General features: G+C 38.8%; 1 protein-coding gene across 1 annotated transcript in view; it reads right to left on the reverse strand.

Annotated features, from left to right (window-relative positions):
- The window catches only part of CNTN3 (contactin 3), a 338,196-nt gene that overhangs the window by 99,893 nt on the left and 215,437 nt on the right, over nucleotides 1-22,866 (reverse strand). Inside the window, exons 6-8 of the mRNA XM_059161515.1 lie at nucleotides 3,288-3,491; nucleotides 1,552-1,654; nucleotides 900-1,084 (exon numbers count right to left, since the gene is read on the reverse strand). Of these exons, the coding sequence (XP_059017498.1) occupies nucleotides 900-1,084; nucleotides 1,552-1,654; nucleotides 3,288-3,491 (492 nt within the window). The remainder of the gene's footprint in view (nucleotides 1-899; nucleotides 1,085-1,551; nucleotides 1,655-3,287; nucleotides 3,492-22,866) is intronic.

The following is a 22,866-nucleotide window of genomic DNA, read 5'->3' on the forward strand; positions in this document are numbered from 1 at the left end:
TTTAAATCTTACAATAGTTGAACAGGTGTCAATCTCATCATAACTACTGTAGATTTTTTGAGGGAGGTCGTAAAATGCCCTATAATTTTAATATTTGTCTTTACAAATGTTTTCCTCCCTGAAACATTTATGTATGCAAACTGTTTCTATCTCCACTTTCTAAGATAAACAGAATGCAGTACAATTTGCCTTTCACAAAAGTGGTCAATTCCCACTAGTTTTACAATGTTTATAACGGTTACACTGAAAGTATATATTCATTGAGCATATATCTTTATGTATATTATATTTTTAAAAATTGACTTGAAAAACTTTTTGAAAAAAAAGGTTATTTAATTTTCCTATACCCATAGACTATAAATAAAGGTACCATTATTATCCAAACAGAACAGTACATCAAGTAAATGTGATTATAAATTAAAGGAAGCAAACACAGCGGAGTTACATTATTGGAAGGGAGAGAATTAACACTGAAGAACTCAAAAGTCTAAGTTGATGTGGTTTGTCTAATGCAGTAATTAACGAGTTCTCTAGTCAACAGTCTTTTTCTGCCTTAGTAAAGATCACAAAGGAAGATAAAAAGTCACATTTTCCAGGGGAGAGCACAGATGCAAAGGAGATCTCTCCCTGATATGATCAAGTGTGTAAGACATTACTTGAAGGAAAAAAGTGAAATATTCATTTTCATATGAATCATTTTAAAATGCAAATAGAATATGTCATGCCTCCGACCTCATTGCAAAATGTTACTGTTTTTTAGTTCCCCCTAAATATTCATCATTTTAAAAGTGGCAACAGAACAAGTTGCACATTGGCATTCTGCCATAAATTCCCACCACCCAAAATTTTATTGAGAGAGCACAATCTAAAAATCCAATTTGCCCAAAACAGAAGCTCACCGTAGTAAGTGAGACGCCCCCTGGCGACATTTCTTCCTCGTGAATTCTCAGCAATGCATTCATAGGAACCTGTATCTTCCTGTTGGAAGTTTGGAATTTCAAGCACACCATTGAACTTCCTCAGTTTAATCTTACTGGGAAAGGGGAGTCCATCACTTCTCCTCCAATTAATCTGAGGTACAGGACTAAGAAGAAGATTTTCAGGTTATTGCTATTTTAAACAAAATCCTGGATGCATTTTAGGCTTGACAAATTAAACCTTTTGGAGCAAAAAGGCACCAGGTTTCAAATGCAGAACATTTCCAGTTGTCACTTACATAAAATTGATACAAGGATTTACCTCTATTGATATATCAAGAAAATAAGTTGTGCATTTTCCTGAGTTAATTAATGATTTAGAGAAAAAAGTTGAGCACATAGCCACTGTATTTTATAATATGACAAACAAACAAGCAAAAGAAAAATAACACCAATCTAGTTCATGACATTAGGCCGTTACAGTCATTTGCTGCAAACTGTCTTATATTTTATTTTTCCTTTGGTTCCTAAATGAAAGAAGATTTTAGAAAATAAGGATGAGTCAGTCAAAAACTATCTTGATCTTTTACAGCAAACTATTTCAGCACATTGGAGTAAATGTTATAAAACTTACTTTCCAAGAGCAAAACATTCCAATTTCACAGTTGCACCTTTAGCTGCTGGAAGAGTTTCTGGAAACTGCACTTCTATTTTTGGTTCATATTCACCCATCACACCTGTAAACCCACAATTCAAGGTTAATAGTTTCAATATTTCCTTTAGAATTGTCCCCCACCCCTTTTTTTAACATAAAACTTCCTTTTGCTCCATTTTGAACTAGTTGCTCTAATGATTTAAATTACTCACTAGCCATCTGTTGGGCACCTTTCAAAGCAGAGATGACTGGGCCAAACATGCAACATTACTAAACATCAGGGACCTTGAATTCCATGATTCCTAAATTACCGTCTGTAGAGCAGTTCCCAGAAAACCATTATACCTTTTACATTGTATAAAATGGGAGGCTTTTTCATTCTGCATTTAATCTGGACATTTCTAGTCAAAGTGAAATATACAATGTATTATGACTTCCTGAAATATCCTAAAGAACAAAAATTATGGTAGGGAATTTACTTAATGGTGCCCTGGTAGCAGAGAAACCAATCTTAAACTTATTAAATGGCACCCCGGAGACAAGAAACAGTAACTTAATAAATGAGAAAGGTCAAATTCAATTATAACTGACTGGAAAGAAATGCTTAGATAATATGTGGTCATGGCATTGTGCTGTATCAGATATGGTTTTGTGTAAGTAGGGCAGTTATATAGGCTTACAAATCTACTTCCTTTGAAGTTCATGTGCTTCCTTGAAATAGCCATGAAGGGGTTGAGGAAACACATTCTTTTTTCTTTTTAGCTTTATTGAGGTATGATTAACAAATAAAGATTACATATATTTAGACTGTAAAACCTGTTTTTTTTTTTTACTGTGTACAACGTGATTTAATATATGTATATGCTGTTAAATGATTATGTCAATCCAATTAACACATCTAGCACCTCACATAGATACCATCTTAATTTCTAAATATTCTGTGGTAAGAACATTCAGGTTGACTCTCTTAGCAAATTTCAAGTACATAATACAGGATTATTAACTATGATCACGATGCTGCTGAAAGTGGGGGAAATGGTGAGGGGGTGGTCAAAGAGTACAAACTTTAAGTTATAAAATGAATAAGCTTTGGGAATCTAGTGTATGTATTTTTTAAAATTTTTTAAAATTCAAATTCAATTAATTAACATACAATGTATTACTGGTTTCTGAGGTAGAGGTCAGTGAATCATCAGTCTTACATAATACCCAGAGCTCATTAAACTCATGGCCTCCTTAATGTCTATCACCTAGTTATCCCATCCCCCACCTCCCTCTCTCTAGTGTACATTTAAAAAATTTTTAAGAGATGCTTTATATCCTGTAACAAGATAACCAAAGCTTTAAGAACCTCAAGGTGCCTGAAATCAGGACAGGTGACTTCATGACAATGTAATTTGAGCCTCAGACTCAGAAGAACCTCAACCTTGGTTCAGTGATCTCCTACCACCATCTTGAAATTCTTAATAATTTCTGAACCATGGAGCCACCATTTTTATTTTGTATTCATCCTGAAAACAATATAAAGCTGGTCCTGGGTAAGGTCCAGGGACCTGTGGTTAATGAAATAATCTTCATCACTGTACTCATAAATATTTTTTGATCCTCCCCAAAATGAAATAATTCTTCGTGATACACTTTTCACTTTTCCCCCTTTGTTTTTGCTAGTATCTACAACATTTACATTTAGAGTTGCACCTTGAAAAATTTCCTACCATCAGAACGTAGCACCAGAGGAGTTGGGGAGCCCAGCACTCTGGCATTCATCACCGTACTGGTCACCACACATGTGTAATTACCCACATCGGATGGCTCGACCTTGGCTATGTAGAGATGGCCTGTCTCTTGAGAGACAAATCTCCGACTATCTTCTTCAACAAATGATGGATATTCATTGAAGATCCAAGCATATGATAGTTCTAGTAAAATTTGGGGGGAAAAGAAACTCCATTAAAGAAAGCTTTCCATATTATACTAAAAAATACACAAAACTGTCTTTACCACAAAGTACTGCTGAAAGCATGAAAGTACTGCTGAAAGCATGAAAGTCATGAGAGAAAGAGTTCTGTGAACCGATTCTGCGGTCATTCTGCATTATGGTGGAGGACAGTGCTGATTAGCATTCCTGTGGGAGCAAATTGTTACCATCATCATTATCACCAATCCAGACATCTCCTGACAAGTCTCTCTGGGTTCAGTCTTTCTCCCTTTTAATTTGTATCTCTATACCACACATTCAAATTTACCAATCTTATCATGTCCATTTCTGACAGAACAGCTTTCTGCAGTTCCTTGGTGCTCTTGGGAATAATGCAAAATTTCTTAACCTGAATAGGAGACTCTGCAGGGTTGAACCCCTGCTGAAAGCCTTAGCACCTGGGTGTTTCTGCACATGCTGCTTAGAAGCCTACAGTGTCCTTCTTCTCTGTCCACTCTTCTGCTTCCCTCACCCCGTTTCAACACGAAACCCCATTCTGTCGCAGTTAACTTTCAGATGGTTTTCAAAGCATGGTTCCAACTATAAGGAACCACCTCTTCGGAGAAGTCTTCCTTCATCCTTGTCCTCAGGGCAGATTCTCCTATCAAGAACAACTCTAAGCTCACATCATTCAAGCACTTACTGCTTTGTATGTAATGGTCTGTTTAGTTATCTGTCCTCCCACCACTTGGTAAACACTGATGTCAACTTTGATCCTGACTGCCCTCCTTTCGCCCAATTAGCAAAATGAAATATCCAAAGGCACTTAATAGTCCTCAATAAACATTTATTGAGTTAATTAGGGATACAATTATGCTACCATCTCCTATGTAAAGTCCAATAGGAGATTTCTTGACTTTCAGGGTCAAGGCAAACCAACTTTCTCCAAAGGAACTAATATTCTTCTGCTCTGTGATAATGAGGGTAAATACCAACCTGCATTGCTCTAGATGCCCAATTTTTTAGAGGCGAGATGTTATTTAAGCACAGTTACCATGGTTGGCTCATTTGAGTCCTTCTTTCCATGGCCCTAGTGTCTTTCACAATTTCATCAGCCTTACGCTATTGGTTTATGACGGTAATGCTTTTTCAATAGAATTCTCAGAAAATGTATGTAATGAAAATAAATTCAGTGAGTAACAAATTCAAAATACATTGAAGGCATAATTCCAGGAGTGATGGGTCTTTGCATTTGGTAAAGTGGGACAGTAAGTCAGTATACAAAGAACAATGAGACAACGTAAAAGGGCTGCGGGAGAGTTACTCTGGATTTCAGAGGAAGGAGAGGTGACATCCTCTCATGGTCAAAGAACAGAAAAACATTCTGAGAAGCAATGATCAAAGCACTCCAGATGAAGTGAGGGGCATGTGTAAAGCAAGCAGGGGAGAGAACGTGGTAAGGACCTAGTGGCAAGGAGACAGCATTGACTCCCTTCTGCCTTTAATGCAAATGTGAATGTCTGATGATTCCAAAGGTTAGTAAGTCAATGTCAAACAGTGCGCACGTTGAGAGACGTGGATTTTTAACCTTGAACTGCTCTCCACATCATTCTATCCTATCGGCAGAGTGTTTCATGACATCCAGTCAGTCACCTGATAGGTTGTGAAATCTAAAGTTGTTTATTGGACTGTATGAAAAAAAAAAGTGTCTCAAACGTTCACTCCATAGTTGTCTTCATGCCAATATGATGGTGCTTTTCTCTTACAATCATACTAAATAAACCAGAGTTAGAGAATGCTGGTCAGGGAGGCTAAGTTAGCTCTACATTTATTGAAATTGACAGCGGTGGAAATCATAGCTCCTTAGGCTCTTTCTGTTGCACTAAGAATCCGGTCCCCATGCCAACATTCCCTAACCCCTGTCACCTTACCTTGCTTTGAAGAAGGCAAAGCCATCTCTTTCTGCTTTTCAAATTGTTCTACCCATGAAGCTAATACAATTTCCCCTCTCCTTTTTCATTTTTTATTTAAAAATGCTCCTTTTGGGGTGCCGGGTGGCTGAGTGGGTTAAGCCTCTGCCTTCGGCTCAGGTCATGATCTCAGGGTCCTGGGATAGAGCCCCGCATCGAGCTCTCTGCTCAGCGGGGAGCCTACTATCCCCACCCCTGTCTGCCTCTCTGCCTACTTGTGATCTCTCTCTCTGTCAAATAAATAAATAAAATCTTTTTTTAAAACAAATGTCCCTTTTGTCCAGTGAGTGTTAAACTTCCACTGCCTCCCAACATGTATGTTACAGACCTCAGCTGGGTGTTAAGAACAAGAAGTCAACCTTATTAAACCAGTTTATACTAAAATGAGAATGGCTGGTAGAAAGAACTCTGATTCAGAAAAACCTAAAATCGAATAAATTGCATGTAAAAAATACTATATAGCAAGGAGAATGCACAATCAGTAAGTACATGAAACACTTTGGAACAAATATTACATATGTAATTTTGACTGAAATTTGATAAGGCTCCACCTGTAGTTTTTTTAATCCCTAATTAATATTGTTAAGATTTAAATACTGTACAATCATGATATTGTCGTACAGATACTGTGCTGGCTTTGCCTACATGACTCTAGTAATGATGGATTGTCAGGAGAGAAGAAGGCCAAAATTATAATCATTTTAAAGCTGCTCCCAAAATGAGCATGGAGAAGTGAACACAGATGAATTGTGGCGTGGGTTATGGTCGACATGGAAGTGTCCCACTGAGGTCTCATTCAGGAGAACTTCCTGCCCAAAACACAGTTAGCTGGGGGCCTCCACCTGCTAGCCCATGAGTGCCGCGGCTACACTTTTCCTGGGGCTGCTTCTACTTAATGGATGGAGCCCACTGGGGTGTTCATGCTGGCCCATTCCCCCTAGTGCAGGATCTCCCCCATGCGCAACCCTGGTTGGAGACATCCTATCAGATAATGCCTACTCTCAGAACTTCCTGGTGGTCTGGCATTCTTCCTATCCAAGTTTTCCTCTCCTCTCTTTGGTCACAGATTTCAGACTTGAATCTCAGACTGAGGTTCCCTCTACCACTTTCTGTTCCCTCCCCGTTTATCTTTCATAGGCCTTTTCTCCAAGATTTTTTTTTTTTTTTTAATAACAAGTCTGATCCTCTTATCCTATCTTGAGGTCTGCTTCTCAGAAGGCTTGAACTGACAGAGTGTGGCTGAAACTGAGTAACAGACTCTCCTCTGTATTGGAAATGGCCCCTTCCCTTACACCTGGAGGAAAGAGCCTCTTTTAGGGACCTCTTTTTCAGGATCTGTGTAATCCCTTCACCTCACCCTCAGGCTCTTCAAATTTACAAACTCATTCCTAATTGATTCTTAGTACCTAACCCTCCAGACAAGCCCAGAGGAAAACACCGCAAGCCCATCAAGAGACCCCCCACCAAAGAAGAAACAAGAAAACCTTCATCCCCCCGGGCTATATTACCTAGCAGAAGCAGAAACCCTAAAACTATCACTCATAAATTGACAATCCAGTGGAGAAAAGCTACAGTTTTGTAGGAATTAGTATTCCCACATTCTTCTTTGAGAATCTATATAATCAGGTAGATTTGGAGGTCTATCATGGAACGGCATACAGGTATCCCTTGAATTACAAAGGGCTTATACTTGTCAGCCAACCCCTAAAGCATACTGCAGATGTGATCATCACACAACCAGGAGGACTGTATACTCCTTGTGTATTATATGGTGTAGAAAGATGTTTTAAATAGTTTTCAACAACGCTCCCTCTCTCTTTATATCCTAATTGCATGGTGGGTATACTTTTGAACTAAAAGTGCAATAACATGGCCTAACATTGAAATACAGAGTAACCAGAATAACATAATAGTCTTCCTCCACTATGTCTCTCACATAGTATAACCCCACAAACATAGGAGAAAAAAAAAAGATCTTTGATGGACAGCACAAAAATCAAACTCTCAGGTTTTAAACTGGGATAAACAGGAGAAACAGGAAAGAGAGAGGGAAAGCCACTTTAGGGAAGGAAGAGGTCGTATTGTAAATTGATTCTGAGACTCAGGTTGGTGACCTAAAAGGAAATGCCCAATGGGCAGGTGAGACTTTAAAATACAAGCCTAGGAGAGAGGCTGGGCCTAATAATGGTATGGCAGGGAGAATCATGAGCCCCAAGATATGTCAACACCCTGATCCCTGAAATCTTGAACGTGTTACCTGATACGGCAAGAGAGGGTTCACAGATGTGATTAAATTAAGGATATGGAGATGGGAGGATTATCTTGCATTATCAGGGCTGGGGGGGAATGTCGTCATTAGAGTCCTTGTAAGAGGGAAGCAAGGGCTCGGAGAAGCAGGGGTGTCTTTGAAGTTGCTATGCTTTTGGTCTGAAGATGGAAGAAAGGGCACGAGTCCAGGAAAACAGGTGGCTTCTAGAAGCGGGGAAAAGGAGGAAATGGATTCTCCCCCGGAGCCTTCAGAGCCTGCAGCAGCCCTGTCAACATCTGGCACCTTGATTTTAGGTCAGGGACCCCTGTATTGGACTTCCGGCTCACAGAATTGTAAAACAATAAATCCATGGTGTTTTAAGCCGCTAAGCTTGTGGTAATTTGTCATATCAGCAAGGGGAAACCAACAGAAACAATGATAACGTGTAACAATCAGGTGCTGTTATTAAGTTCAAGTGCAGTGCTAAGTGATAGAGATAAAATTTCCAGAGAAAAACAAATGACCAGAAACAAAAAAAAATGGAGAAAGCCTGCACTTAGAAGGATTACGAAAGACTCGTATTTTATACAAAATGACTCTAAGATCAATACAGTGTCAGGATGGAGTATTCCACAAGAGATGGCAAATCACAGCAACCCCAAAGCAAATGAATTCGTGTTCTACTGTTTTATACAAAGATTCAGATCTTTGAGATGCATGGGTAGCTGTGTCTGTGAAGCTTCCGACTCTTGGTTTCAGCTCAGGGCATGATCTCAGGGTCGTGAGATCGAGCCTCATCTCGGGCTCCACTTGGCCCATGGAGTCTTCTTGAGATTCTCTCTCTCCTTTTCCCCAACCCCCACTAAAAAGCAGAACAAAACAGAAACCACACAAAGATTCAGACCCTTAACAACTTACGAAAAGAAGTCAAATCTGTATTTAATATAGTATATACAGTCATGACAGTTAAAACAGAAATTTGTAGCACCTACCTACCCCTTCTTTACAGACTTTCTTATTGAGATGGAAAGAGACATAACTTTTTTATGTCTTAGAGAGGAGATCTGCACTATTTCATTTATTGCCTGTATGACCGTGTTAAAATATATGGCATCACTCTGATTGAAAACATTAGAGAATTAAGTGATTTACTGCATTCTGAATAAAGTAAAAAAAATCTGCTGTAATACTATCAGAGTTTACTTATCATAAAAATCTGCATTTGCAATAAACATTAATTGTGCACTGCAAAGTAAAATATATATCAAATCAGCATTCTTTGGAGATTTTTCAACATCATTTTATGTATGATGATAAATACAAAGCTATAATAAAAATGATAATTTTATATACTCAAATGAGCTAGACTTTACAAAACCTTTCATAACCTGTGGTGTAAATCACAAACACATTACACCAAAACTACTTGGCCACTGGGCTTTCTATTAACAACTCTACGTTAATATTAGGTATGTGAAATATTTTTTAATAGAGAGCAAAGAGGCTTTAGCAATCAGAGTCATAAATTAAGATAATGAAGTGCTGAAACTGCTTTCTTAAAAAGTAGTATGTGATGAATGACATCGCTCCTCCAGCCACATTCTTTCTCAGGTCACTTAAGTATGAGGCCAGTCAATTTCACAGGAAATATGTCACTCTAGTATTTACCTGGAGATATATTAATACACAGACTACTGACATTTAAGGGTTTATTCCTAGTTTTGTTATAAAATTCTACTTTGAGGGAGATTTAATCCTTTATAAAGGCATTTTCCAGAAGAAGCTGTCAAACAAAACTGGTTGAACAAAACTGTAGAAGTAACTTTGGCAATTTTCTCCAGTGCCGCCTGGGCAGTTTGACCTATCTTAAAAAAAGGCATAGTCTAAGATTGTGGGAACTTGCTGGATGGCATTCATGATTTGTACTGGTGACTTAGACAACTGGGAAGGACATTTGGCCATGGGGCTTGGAGGGTCTTCGACAGTTCGTATTCCAAACTCTAGAGTCATGCAGAAAACTGAAGATAATTTAAGGTTCAGAGAACCAAAGATCAATGGCTAGGACTGAAAAGTCTGTACCCTCAAAGCAGAAGGCATCTATGAACCTTTCCAACATTTCAGTGTGCTATCTTTCAAAAGCTGTTTTGTAAGATGTTGCGTTGAGGGCTGCATTACATTATGTTGCAGGGTTCCTTGTTTAGCCTATAAATGTCCGCCTAATCTATTTTTACTTAGAGTACTAACAAGTGTGACTTTTGAGGGGAGGGGGAAAAAAAAAACCTATCTTAAAAATGACATTCCTTCATCCTTTCATACTTCCCTGACTTCCCCGCTGATTCTAGGTCAGGAGCTGGCAAAGTATAGTCAGGGGGTCAAGTTACAAAGCAGCTCGCTTTGTAAACTAAATATTTTGGAAAACCCTCACACCTCTCCCTTTGTTATTGTCCATCGCTGCTTTTATGCTACAAAAGCAGAGCCCAGGAGCCGCCACAGAGACTATATGGCCCATAAAGGCTAAAATATTTTATCTGACTAAACTTGTAAGAAGAAAGTTCGATGACGCGTGTTCTAGGTTAGTATTAGCCCTGGACCAAGTTATGAGTTTTGCGTTCTTTACTGGCCTTACTTTACTTCAATAGCTCTCTTCCTCACAAGGCTGTCATAGTGTCCTAACTACCATGTGAAGCTTCACAGAGCTTAGGCTAGTCCCCTAAATCTTCTGGATTCCCCTCTCTTGCTCTAGTCCTGCCACCATTCTGGAACACATAGGAGCCATTTCCATTGCATAACAGATGCTTCCAAGAGAGAATGCAGTTTCCTAATGTGCTCTGTGACCACCACTTTTGGTTCTATCATTATCTTTCAGAAACCGGAATATTTCCAGTAGAGTACCTGCATCTTGCAGGTGGATACAATAAATTAGTCCTCAGGAAGCTGGAGACATTAATGTTTCTCTCTTTCTCTCTCTCTCTCTCTCTCTCTCTCTCTCTCTCTCTCACACACACACACACACACACACACACACACACATAAACAACATACCCTCCACAAGGCTCTGTCCTCATTTTTAAAGAAAGATTTATTTATTTACTTATTTATTTGAGAGAGAGAAAGAGGAGACCATGAGCATGGGGAGGGGCAGAGGGAGAGAGAGACTCTCAAACAAACTTTCCACTGAGCATGGAGCCCAACAGAGGACTTGATCTCAGGACCCTGAGATCATGACCTGAGCCAAAACCAAGAGTTGGAAGCTTAAGTGACTGGGCCACCCAGGCACCCTTGTCTTCATTTTTAATGCCAGTAAAGCTCCTCTAACAAACACCTTCATTTCTTTCCTGGTACCATGGCTGCTAAAACGGAAGTAGGTGCCAAAGTGAAGTTCTTTCCTCCTTATTTGTTGATGCAGAAACGTGATTACTCTCACCATTCTTCATTTTTGGATACATACATCCCCTTTTCTCACAAAGAACTTTTTAATTTTCCCCCCAAAACCCAACCATCTCCCATCCTTAATTCACCTTGTTTCAGTGAACTGACCCCACCCTTTTCTCCTTGTTCCAAGAAGATCTCAAGATGAGGACATCCACGTGGAGGCTAACTTCGATGACACTCAAACTCTGCTGTTCAGCAACGACTTAGGGTAACTGAGAAGGGGAAGGAGCAAAAACATTCAAGACATTTACTGACTTACTTCCTTTGGCCACAGTATTAAGGAAGCATGATATTCTTAAAGAAAGCAGTTTAAATTTTCCGAAGAGAAAAAGAGACCTAATCAGGATGGGCCAGTTATCACGATGTTTCATGAAGACAGGAACCCTGTCTTGTCACAGACCCAACATGCAGTTACTACGAACCCCTTGGTTGTAGGTGGACCTCCTGCTACAGTGATGAAACTCAGGTACAAACCCCCAAAATGACAAGAGTCAGATCTTAAGGTAAGAGAGACTTGGGGAATATAATGCATTTGTTTTCTGCTTCCTCATTTTCATGATAAAAATATGGCTTTCAAAGGAGTTCGAGGCTCTGAAAATGTTAGAAAGCAATTTTAAGATTAGCTCAAAACCCAAATGCTGCGGATGACTACAAGTTTCATTGCCAAGACCTGCTTGTGCAGCTAAAAGAAAGTGCTTTGTAATAGCCCATTTCGCACAATGCCATACTTGATGCAATGTATATGCCGGTGCACAGATCTTAGATGTATGCCAAATCCCTCTTGCCAGGTTTGCACTTTCCTCACCACTTATACTGAATAATGGATATTTTTTATGACTTCAGTGACAGTAAATAACATGTCGTTTTAAGTGCAGTCCAGGAGAAGTTAAAGAATCCTATAGCTCATGGGAGTGCTAATTGGAGCCAATTATAATTTGATTGACCTGCCTTGCTATTAAAATGATATGCAAAATTTACACTGTCCTTGCAAAATGGAAATTTTCTAGTACAAGCTAACTATAGGAAGCCCACCCTTTTAATGAATCCAAGGGTAGTGCTTGGGGGCTACAATTTCCACACCAACTATCGGAAGCTAATTCCAGACAGGGGCTTCGCTGGGTTGCAAATGATACAAAAAAATTATAGATGGGGAAGATGTGAAGTAAAAATAACTGAAATAAGGTGCGCCTGGGTGGCTCAGTGGGTTAAGCCTCTGCCTTCGGCTGGGGTCATGATTTCAGGGTCCTGGGATCAAGTCCCGCATCAGGCTCTCTGCTCAGCAGGGAGCCTGCTTCCCTCTCTCTCTCTGCCTGCCTCTCTGCCTGCTTGTGATCTCTGTCTGTCAAATAAATAAATAACATCTTTTAAAAAAAACCCTGAAATAATTAAGGCCTAGTGGATGAAGGAGCGGTATCACATTAACTGTCCATCCTTCGTTAGGTTTCCTTTTCCTGTATTCTTTCCTTAAGGAATGTCATGGGGAGTGGATATTTCTCTTCTTGCCATGTGGGAGATTTTTTGTTTTTTAATAGCAGAATAAAATATCCACTATCATTGGTAAATAGAATGTGTTTATTAGCATAAAATGAAGTCATCCTACCAAATCACAGGAGTCTTCTTACTTGGTACAATAAATTAGCCCCAAGGAAGCGGGAGAAATTAATGTTTCTCTCTCTCTCACAAACACACCCACACAAAGTACTATTTGCCACTAGTAGCACATCAAACTATTCCTCAAAATAGTTTAATATTATTTATTTTTAAATGACTTTTAAATTACCTTTTTTTTTTTTTTTTAATTTGACAGAGAGAGAGCACAAGAGTGGCACACAGAGGGAGAGGAGGAAGCAGGCTCTCCGCTGAGCAGGGAGCCCAATGTGGGGCTCAATCCCAGGATGCTGGGATCATGACCTGAGCTGAAGGCAGATACTTAACTGACTGAGCCAAGTTTAATACTACTTAAAAACTTATTTTTAAATGTATCTTTACACTCTGTGGTCTGTAACTCCTCTGAATAGTAGATTTTAAATAGTAGCAGTTTCATTATAAATTACACTTTTGAAATCATGCAAAGTCACCTGAATTTTTAAAAATGACTATATAAATATCTTAATAAATAACATCATTTTGCTTATATCTTATAATAGTATATAGATATAACAGATAAATAAAATTTACTATCAAAAATTTTTAAAAAGACTATGTAAATGCTGGATTATGGTAGGGTATGCAATTATGCCTGAATATCCCAAATAAACGTGGTAACAAAAAACAATGCCCTCCAAAATCTTTCATTAAAAGCAATTTCCATCCTTCACATCCAGAGGGCTTTATAAATTGCCAACCTCTTTAGGCCCTAAAGGATGTGCTCAGGAGATTTCACAGAAGTCACAGGTTCAAGTCAAATGTAGATAATAGTTTGTAGGCCTTGAAAAAAATTTGAAAAATAGTATTTGCATTATATCATGTTCCCTTGCTTTTTATGGGAATAAAAAAGGCTATGAAGACAAGTTCATGAAAAAATCTATCACTATCACTCTATAGAAACGTCTTTCAAAGCCTGAAAAAATTGACATACTTTTTCTGTGATTTTAATAATCTACCTAAATAAAACCCTGTTGATGCTAGAGAGACATATACATAAAGAAATAAAAGCCTATTGCCCAAATGCAGGTTTTATTTAAAATTCTCAGTGCTTAGTGTTTGAGTTTTTTAGATATCATCTTTCTGATCTTTGTTTTCAAAGATTCACTATGTTGACCAATTGGCTTATTTATCAGACTTCAATATTGTTGTTACTTTGTATTTGATCCCTCTCTATTACTTGCTTTCTCTTTATAGCACACTCCAGTCAGTGCAAGAATGATTTTTGGTCAATGAAAGATCAATGCTTAAAGAAGTATCTGAATGGGGGTGCCTATTAGGTTAAAGCCTCTGCCTTCGGCTCAGGTCATGATCTCAGGGTCCTGGAATCAAGCCCCACCTCGGGCTCTCTGCTGGGCAGGGAGCCTGCTTCCCCCTCTCTCTCTGCCTGCCTCTCTGCCTACTTGTGATCTCTTTCTCTCTGTTAAATAAATAAATAAAATCCTAAAAAAAAAAAAAAAAGTATCTGAATGCCCCTCATTGAGAGACTCTTTCAGAATTTATACTATCCAGGATAGAAGGAAGAGTAAGAGGTAAAAGTTAGGAAGAAAAGAATATATTGTTCTTATTCTGTCTATACCCTGCCATTATGAGCGCATCAAAACGATGGCAATTTACATCAAGTGAGATTCTCTATATTTTACAAAGAACTTTTGATCTAATATTAATTTCTAGTGGTAAACATAACCATCGCTGCTTTAGCAGGTTTTCCTTATCCCCATTTTTTTTTTCAACATCCTAGCTACCTATTTACAAACATTATATTTAACTAATAGATGTACATTATATCAGTCAATTAAGTGCAGAGGGATAAGAGTAAGTGAATATCAAGTGATGGAGAGTATGTCAAAGGCAGCATTTCAATTATGAATAACACCATATTCCAGTGCTATGCAGTGCTTACTTTTCTATGTCTGGCTAATGGACCAATGACCCTTCTAGTCATTCTTAACAGCACTACTAGGATTTTAATCTGAATCTTGTTCTAGTATAAAAATATCGAACGGATATTGGCTTCACTGTGATTTTCAAAACTGTAGAACAGGAGTCCATTGAGCCAGATAGAGTTTTAAAAATGCATCCTAATTATACTTCAAGTTGGTAACTGAGCTCATTTGTGGCCCCATAGGAAAGGATGCAAAGCTCATGCCATAATCTTCAGATGGTAAAAAAGGACAATGACCTTTCAAGCCAGCTCAAGTATTTAGTAAAATCTAAGTATGTTGTTCTGTTTACAGTTGTCCCTAAAATGAAGTCAAGTTTATGTTTACTTACAACTTCAGTTAATTTCTTCCCTTTTACCTTTTTTCAAACAAGAAACAAATTATATTAGAAGTTGTAAGAGCACCAGCTCTTTCTTTTTTTTTCTTCTTTCTTTTCTTTTTTTGGGGTGGGGAGCGGGAGGTCCAAATGTATTTACCTACAACAATACAAAGGAATGCAAAGCAACCACCTGCTCCCTCTTTCAAACATTTTTGCTGCAAAGCACTGCTGTTCAAGCATACAGGTTTCCTTGTGAAAAGAAAAAAAAAACAAACCAACAATCATGTGAGTATTCTTCAGCCAGAATGATGAAAAGAAAAAAGAAGTAAATATGCAGACCTTCAGTGTATGAACATTAGATTCTGCCTTGATCAGAATCATGAATAAACTTACAAAGGAATGTTAATCTCTTTGACATAAATGTTCATTGGTCCTTTTTTTTTTTTTAAGAGTTTATTTATTTATTTGATAGACACAGATCACAAGTAGGCAGAGAGGCAGACAGAGAGTGAGAGGGGGAAGCAGGCTCCCCACTGAGCAGAGAGCCGGATGTGGGGCTTGATCCCAGGACCTTGAGATCATGACCTGAGAAGACAGAGGCTTAACCCACTGAGCCACTCAGGCACCCAGGCACCCCTCAATGGTCCTCTTTAAACTGGAAGTATCCTCAACTTCATTCTTTCCTAATCCCGTATTACCTCTTCTATTTATTCTCCCAAACAATACTACATTTTAATTTTCTAATTAAATTACTGTTGAACAAGTTGTCTTCCCAATTTACCCTTATTTTGATTCATTTCCCTTAATATTACCTGAGGTGATATAAATATCTTTCTGTCAGTTATGTTTTAGCCGTTGATATTCTAGGTGAAAGCAGTGCATTTGTTTTAGTTACCCCCATGGAACTCTATTCCTCTGCTTCTAGATGCTTTTTCTCTCTTTTCTTTTTTTTTGAGACCATATGTGGTAGAAGGCTCTGGGAATTACTGAAAGTGCTCATGAAAGTTTTATACCACATTTTATTTCAACAACATACCTTCTGGAAAATTTATGAGCATGTTCATTCTTTGATCTATTTTATTAATTCAATTAGTTGACCCTCCACTGGCATAACATGAAGGGATTCCCCATCTTCCAATCTGAATGCCTTACATCAAAGAGTATTTAGCATACCATGTTTTAGATCAAGCAACCTTGTAGCTATCTCTTATTTCTGATACTTACCACACTTAGGCTCTGGTAAAAATAATCAATTGTACCACTTCTCTTTAGAGAAAGATTTTCAAATTCCAGTTAGAGAATCCGTTTTTGTACCATTTGTTCACCAGAGAGAATATACGAAGGTAATGAGAACAGTCTTTGTAATAAGGATTTGATTATCAACCTTGTAGTGTGCCTGATGACTTGTAATGGGGGCAGGTAGACAGAACATGGGAACTGTCCTATTGTAGCTCCAAATTTCCTTTCAGCCTCTGATAAATAAAGATATAAAGGAACACTTCTCTGTTGCTTAACAAGTAGAAACAGCAAAGATAACATAACATAAACTCAGAAAGAATAAAATACTGTTTAAGGACACAACGGTGCTCAACCCAGCTATCTTTCTGATTATAAAATCAACCTGAAATAAGATTTTTGGGACACCTTTGGAAGTGTGGATTTCCGTGTTTTAGTCATGAGATTTGAGGTTTTGACATTACTTTGTCCCATTCTAGGCATGTGCCTTTGATAAATTATCTTAAACTCTCTGTTCTCAGATTCTCTTTCCTAAAAAAGGAGAGGGTTGCATGAGATTGCTTTGGTTGCCAAGTATGGATTCTCTGGGAACCGTGGAATTGCTGTAAGGTTAGAGAATCCACAGGCATGTTGTACTTGATGGAGAGACTGAACAAATTATGTGTTTTATAGCATATAGACAGGTCCTGTTACTTAAAATGTGTAGGCTATACTGTGACTGACAAGAATGTATATCAGTTAAAAAGTGCTACTGAATTCATTAGGGCTTTTGGGTATCCTGTATTTTCCCTCCCCAAAACACAAAAAGCAATATAAAAATAGCTAAGTTAAATACTTAGGCACTGACGCTGATTTTAGCACCAGATACTGAGAACACCTTTACATACTGGCTTATTTAATCCTTGCAAAATCTATGAGGTGAACACTGTTACCATCCTGTTCTACACTGATGAGGCAACTAAGACAATTAGGGAACTCCTAAGTAATAAATAAAGTTAGAAGGATTTGAACACCCAGGCAATGTGGAACAGATCCCAAACCACTACACGGCACTGTCTTCTCATTGCATCTTTTCAATCACGTGAGCGGTATTAAGATTTTGACTCTTAAGGGGCACCTGAGTGGCTCAGTGGGTTAAAGCCTCTGCCTTCAGCTCAGGTCGTGATCCCAGGGTCCTGGGATCGAGCCCCACATGGGGCTCTCTGCTCAGCAGGGAGCCTGCTCCCCTGCCCCCTGCCTGCCTGTCTGCCTACTTGTGATCTCTCTCTGTAAAATAAATAAATAAAATCTTAAAAAAAAAAAAAAGAGGAAGATTTTGACTGTTAAAACAACCCATGAATTCAATAGGATTGGGGAACACTAGTGTTTATGATCCCCTCTATCCCTTCAAATACTGAATCTCCTTCGCAAATTTCACTTCTACAAAAGATGGCTAGGGTACTTGTTAAAAACAGGAGTGAATGGCAAAGAAACCCAAACCAAACAACAACTACAAAACAAACAAAGAAACAAAAACTCCCAAAACAAAAAAGCCCCCAAAACCATGGCTAGGATCCATCCCTGCTTCTGGTACTTCCAGCTATGTAGCCTAGGGAAAATTTCCTTTTCTCCCTATCCCTCAGTTCCTTCCCCCCCCTACCCCCCAAAATAAAGATAAAAATAGCACCTACTTCATAGGTTTGGTGTGGTGATTAAATAAGAGAATACAAAGCACTTACAAGCGTATGACAAATAGTAAGTGATCAATAAATATCTGTGGTTGTCATTGTTTTTGGTGTTGTTTTGGTCTTGTTGGATTGTCTTCTGTGGGGACCCTACAAAAAAGTCAACTATGCAAAATGCAGGCAGTGTGAAGAAAACAGAGACAGGGGTGAATAACTTGGGATCTGAAGTGAACCAGCCCACCTAGATTCAAGGAGTGAAGATTGCATTTTCCCTGGCAGAACTAGGGAACAGACCAAACCATCCCAGAAGAGCTTAAGATGCTGGTCAGGAAGGCAAGGCAAACAAGTGTCAAACAAGTTCTCTATGCTTTGTTGATGGTGAGAAGCTCTCAAATCCTGATGTGCATGGAGATTTGACTCCTTTAACTAGCTAGGTTGAGTGATGGGAATTGCTTTTTTAAGTGTTTTAATGTACTTTTAGGAGATCCTGATGTACACACTACGAGATATATAGAAACCATTATACATAAAAAGAGAAGAGAACACGGCAAGAATAAACTTTCATCAAAACAACTGGCAGAATAAGACAGAGAAGAATCAAATAATTCAACAGAATAATTAGGATTAAAATTTTGTTCTCAAGAAAAAGTGTAAGCCAATGTAAGCATTCTGAAAAAGTTATCTGGTCTCATTTGAATAGAAAGCTAAGAGGACCAAACTTGGAATCTGAAAATATTCAAAATGCAAGCATGACAAAACCCTGCATCTTTCCTGCTAAATTCATTAGATGAATTAAGTTTGCAGTAAAAGCCAGGTTCTCAGTACAGGTGGTGCTTAGTGAGCTCAGGAGTCAGTAAGTTGCTCTACATGGCACTGGAAGCAATCAATGGTTTGGAGTTCTATTTCTAACTTGCTTCTGGAAATATTTCCAAATGGGAACAATCATTTCTAAATGTCAGTTCACTGTCCCTAATCTTAAGTAATGGAAATATCTCATCACATCCCTATGAGGATATTGAGAGCTTGTTCTGCCTTTAAAATCAGAAGAGCTGTTAATTAAATGCTCATCTCCATGCCACTGTTTTGGATGATATGCAGATATTAAATGAATATGAGAAAAGGTCCCCATTCTACTTCATTCTTGAACCCTAATGAAAACATAATGGTGCAGGTAGGAAAAGAACAACGTTTTAATGCCAAACATAGAAAATGGAATCTCGGTAATTAAAAATGTTCTCTCCCAGGGGTGCCTGGGTGGCTCACTGGGTTAAGCCTCTGCCTTTTGTGTGGGTCATGACCTCAAGGTCCTAGGATCGAGCCCCGCATCAGGTTTTCTGCTGAGTAGGGAGCCTTCCTCCCCCTCCCCCTGTGCCCACCTCTCTGCCTACTTGTGATCTCTCTCTCTCTCTGTCAAATAAATAATAAATGAAATCTTTTCTAAAATGTTCTCTCCTTTTCTTTCCTGGATGACTTCTCATTCTCGGGCGAAACAGAGAAAGTTCAAAGGTGGATGATGAGCTCCTCGCAGCTCTCATGACCAGAGGCAGTGTCAGCATGGCCTCCCTTCAGGCTCTCTGAGCAGCCCGAGATTCGCCTGTCTCCGTGCCATGATGATTTCTGATAAAAACTAATTTACTGACTTAAAATTACCACAGCATATCTCAAAAGGTAGGTAAGAGATAGTAAAACCAAATAATCTAATACTGACAAATTTAAAAGGGACACAAATTTAAGTAACAGTTTACACTGTAAATATTTATTGAGAGCCTGATATATGAGAAGCTTATTGGGTAGACGAACATCTTTTGAACAATATTAATTACATAATTCTTATAGGAAGAATACACTTTGACTGAGTGGCTATCACATCACTGACTTTAGAATTTCAAGTATTTTTTTTTTTAAGATTTTTATTTATTTATTTGACAGAGAGAAATCACAAGTAGGCGGCGGGGGCGGGGGGGAAGCAGGCTCCCCACCGAGCAAAGAGCCTAATGCAGGACTCGATCCCAGGACCCTGAGATTATGACTTGAGCCGAAGGCAGTGACTCAACCCACTGAGCCACCCAGGTGCCCCAGAATTTCAAATACTTTAAACATGACTGAAAAAGTCAGTGCAAGAGAAATCATAGCTTAAAGGTTTTCATACCTGTTTAAAAAAAGAAAGGATACAAAGATACATAGAAAACAGATTTTAAAATCCACTAATATATTTATTTTTAATAAAAACGTACCAAAAAAAGGTATAAAATCAATGCTAAGAATTGTATTTATTGTAACAAGTATTTCCCAATAAGTTCTGTTCTAAGGGGCAACTGAAACAGTCTTTGGACACAAAATACATTCTATCCATTTGTCTTCACAGGACATTTCACAAAATTACCTCCAGGCACACAGGCAAGAGAAATTCGTTCGACAGGCCTTTACAACCTCAACAAAGAAAGCACTCTTGTTGTCCACATGGTAGGAAGTCCTGGACAGAATCAGGGAAATGAGATTCTTGAAGGACTCGGCTATTACTGAAACGTATTTAGAAAAGGACAGCTACTCCACCAGATTTTCTCTTCTTCAGCTCTTACGCTAGTTACCAAGTTTTAATAACATTATTGACGCTAATTCCCACTGCTTTCCATAGTAGAGATCAGTATGTATGCTCTTGGCATTTATCCCATATTACAGATTAATTTTCCTGTTTGTATTCATATTGTCAGCATGCAGCTTCCACCGACTTCCCAAACAAGTCAGGAACAGAAGAAATGAAGGTATTAAAAATATAATTTTAATTACTAAAATTGTTGACCTTTACCTCTCAAATATTGTATCCTAGATATTGATAGGCAAACTTTGTGGAATTACATGGGCTTTTATATTTGAAGAAGACTAAATGAAATTAAAATCACCCTACTAGTGTCACTGAATTAACGAGTTTAGATTAATTTTGTAAATTATTTTGCCATACTGCTCAGTGAAATATGAGCATTTCTACTTAGATGAGAGAAAGTGGAATGGGAAGAATATGCCTGACTCATAAAGTCTACCTCAAGAAACATTTTCCATCAACAAATGTGGTACCTAAAAATGACTCACAGAATGGTCACAGTCAATTTTTCATGCTTTAGGCTATGCTTTCAAAAATGTGACACAGGGGCACCTGGGTGGCTCAGTGGGTTAAGCCTCTGGGTTCAGCTCAGGTTATGATCTCAGGGTCCTGGAATCGAGCCCTGCATCGGGCTCTCTGCTCAGCAGGGAGCCTGCTTCCCCTCTTCCCTCTGTCTGTTGCTCTGCCTACTTGTGATCTCTTTATCTCTGTCAAATAAATAAATAAAATCTTAAAAAAAAAAAAGTGTGACACATATTGAGTAGTATTCTAGAATATAACAGCCCAAACAGTCACTGAAGTAAAAATAACAGTTATTACTTAATGAGAAACGACTTTGTGCCAGGCATTTTGCCACTTCATACCCATAGCTCCTTTAATGTTCATACTACCCCATGAGGTAGGAGTTATTATTCCCATTCTACAGAGGAGAATATCAAGGCCCATTACAGTTATATGAGATCTCAGAGAGGGTAAGCCAGGGAAGCAAGGTTGGATGGAATCCGGCCTATTCCCAAGCTCCAGCTCATGAAATGTAAGTCGTTGTGTACCCACTAACTTAGACTTGCCATCAATCTTTCCTCTCTCTTTAATCCAAGCCCTATTCCATGTGCCAAGATAAAAGAGAGAAATTGAAGGCCTAAAATTTAGATCCCAAGCCTAACGACTTGGAAGAAAGCCTTATTATTCTCTCTGCAATAAATAATGAGCTCTGAAAGATGTAATTAAGATTCTCGGGACCCAGCATGATAATAACTTGAAGGAATCAACACTACACCTTTGCCTTTTTTCCCCCTTTCTTCTTTCAAAATCATTCCCTAGTCACCTATCAACTTTACCCCTCCCTGCAGTTAAACAGTACAGGGAACTGTAGGCAACAAACTTCAAAAAAGGATTCTGTGAACTCTTAAGAACAAAAATGTCATTTGTTAGCCAAGCGATCTTATGAAGGGACATTACCCAACAGTTGAGTCAGAGCCCTAATAGAGCCGGATTCCAAATCCTGCAGTATTTGACCTGGGTGGGACCCAGGCCCCAAACGCTGGCTTTTGTTAAAGGGTATGACTAAATAGAAGGAAAATGTGAAACAGACCTAACGGCCTGCCGTTTTAGACTTTATCTGGCTGCTGAGAGTCTGCTCTTTTTGAAGAAGAGGCTATTTCATGGCAGCATAATTGGTTCTGATTCCACAGTTCTCCGTGTCAATGTTCTTCACTTCCATGAAGCCCTAGAAAGCTTTGAGCTGCAGAGGGAATATACAAAATCAAAAGCAGACTCAATGCCTGTGGAAGCTCCCAACACTGTCCCAAAGTCAGGTGTTGTAAGCAAAGCAGGAATGGCTTCGGGGAAGGAGAGCTCCATGGGGACCTGCACGGGGTCCATGGGGAACAGCGTGCCAGCCACAGCCCGCCAGGCAAGCCAAGTCAGCCCCAGACCTTGCCCAGTCACCAGTGCCCTCCCACCCACATGTCCCACATCTGGAAGGCTTAGCAGGTGCCTGCCCAGTGCAAAGCATGCCAATATAAAGATGGTAATGGGGTTGCCATCAAAGTCAGATTTAGCAGTGTTCATACAAATGGGTAACTGTAAGTGATGATAAGGTAAATTTAGGGGGAAAGATAGAATTATAAAGGCACCAGGCACTCTAAAAGTATTTTCTTTTGCCTTTATTAGCTTCCCTGCCAGTGCTCTATTTATCGAAGTATAATAAGAACCCATTCCTGGTCATGAATTACTGTGGATGTGTCTTACTGGAGGAATTAAACACATAACCGCCTCTAATATGAATGGAGGTGTTTTAATAACGTTGAGTTTGGCAGCCC

The sequence above is a fragment of the Mustela lutreola genome, chromosome 2 (genome assembly GCF_030435805.1).
Source record: "Mustela lutreola isolate mMusLut2 chromosome 2, mMusLut2.pri, whole genome shotgun sequence".
In the NCBI taxonomy this organism is placed as follows: Eukaryota; Metazoa; Chordata; class Mammalia; order Carnivora; family Mustelidae; genus Mustela; species Mustela lutreola.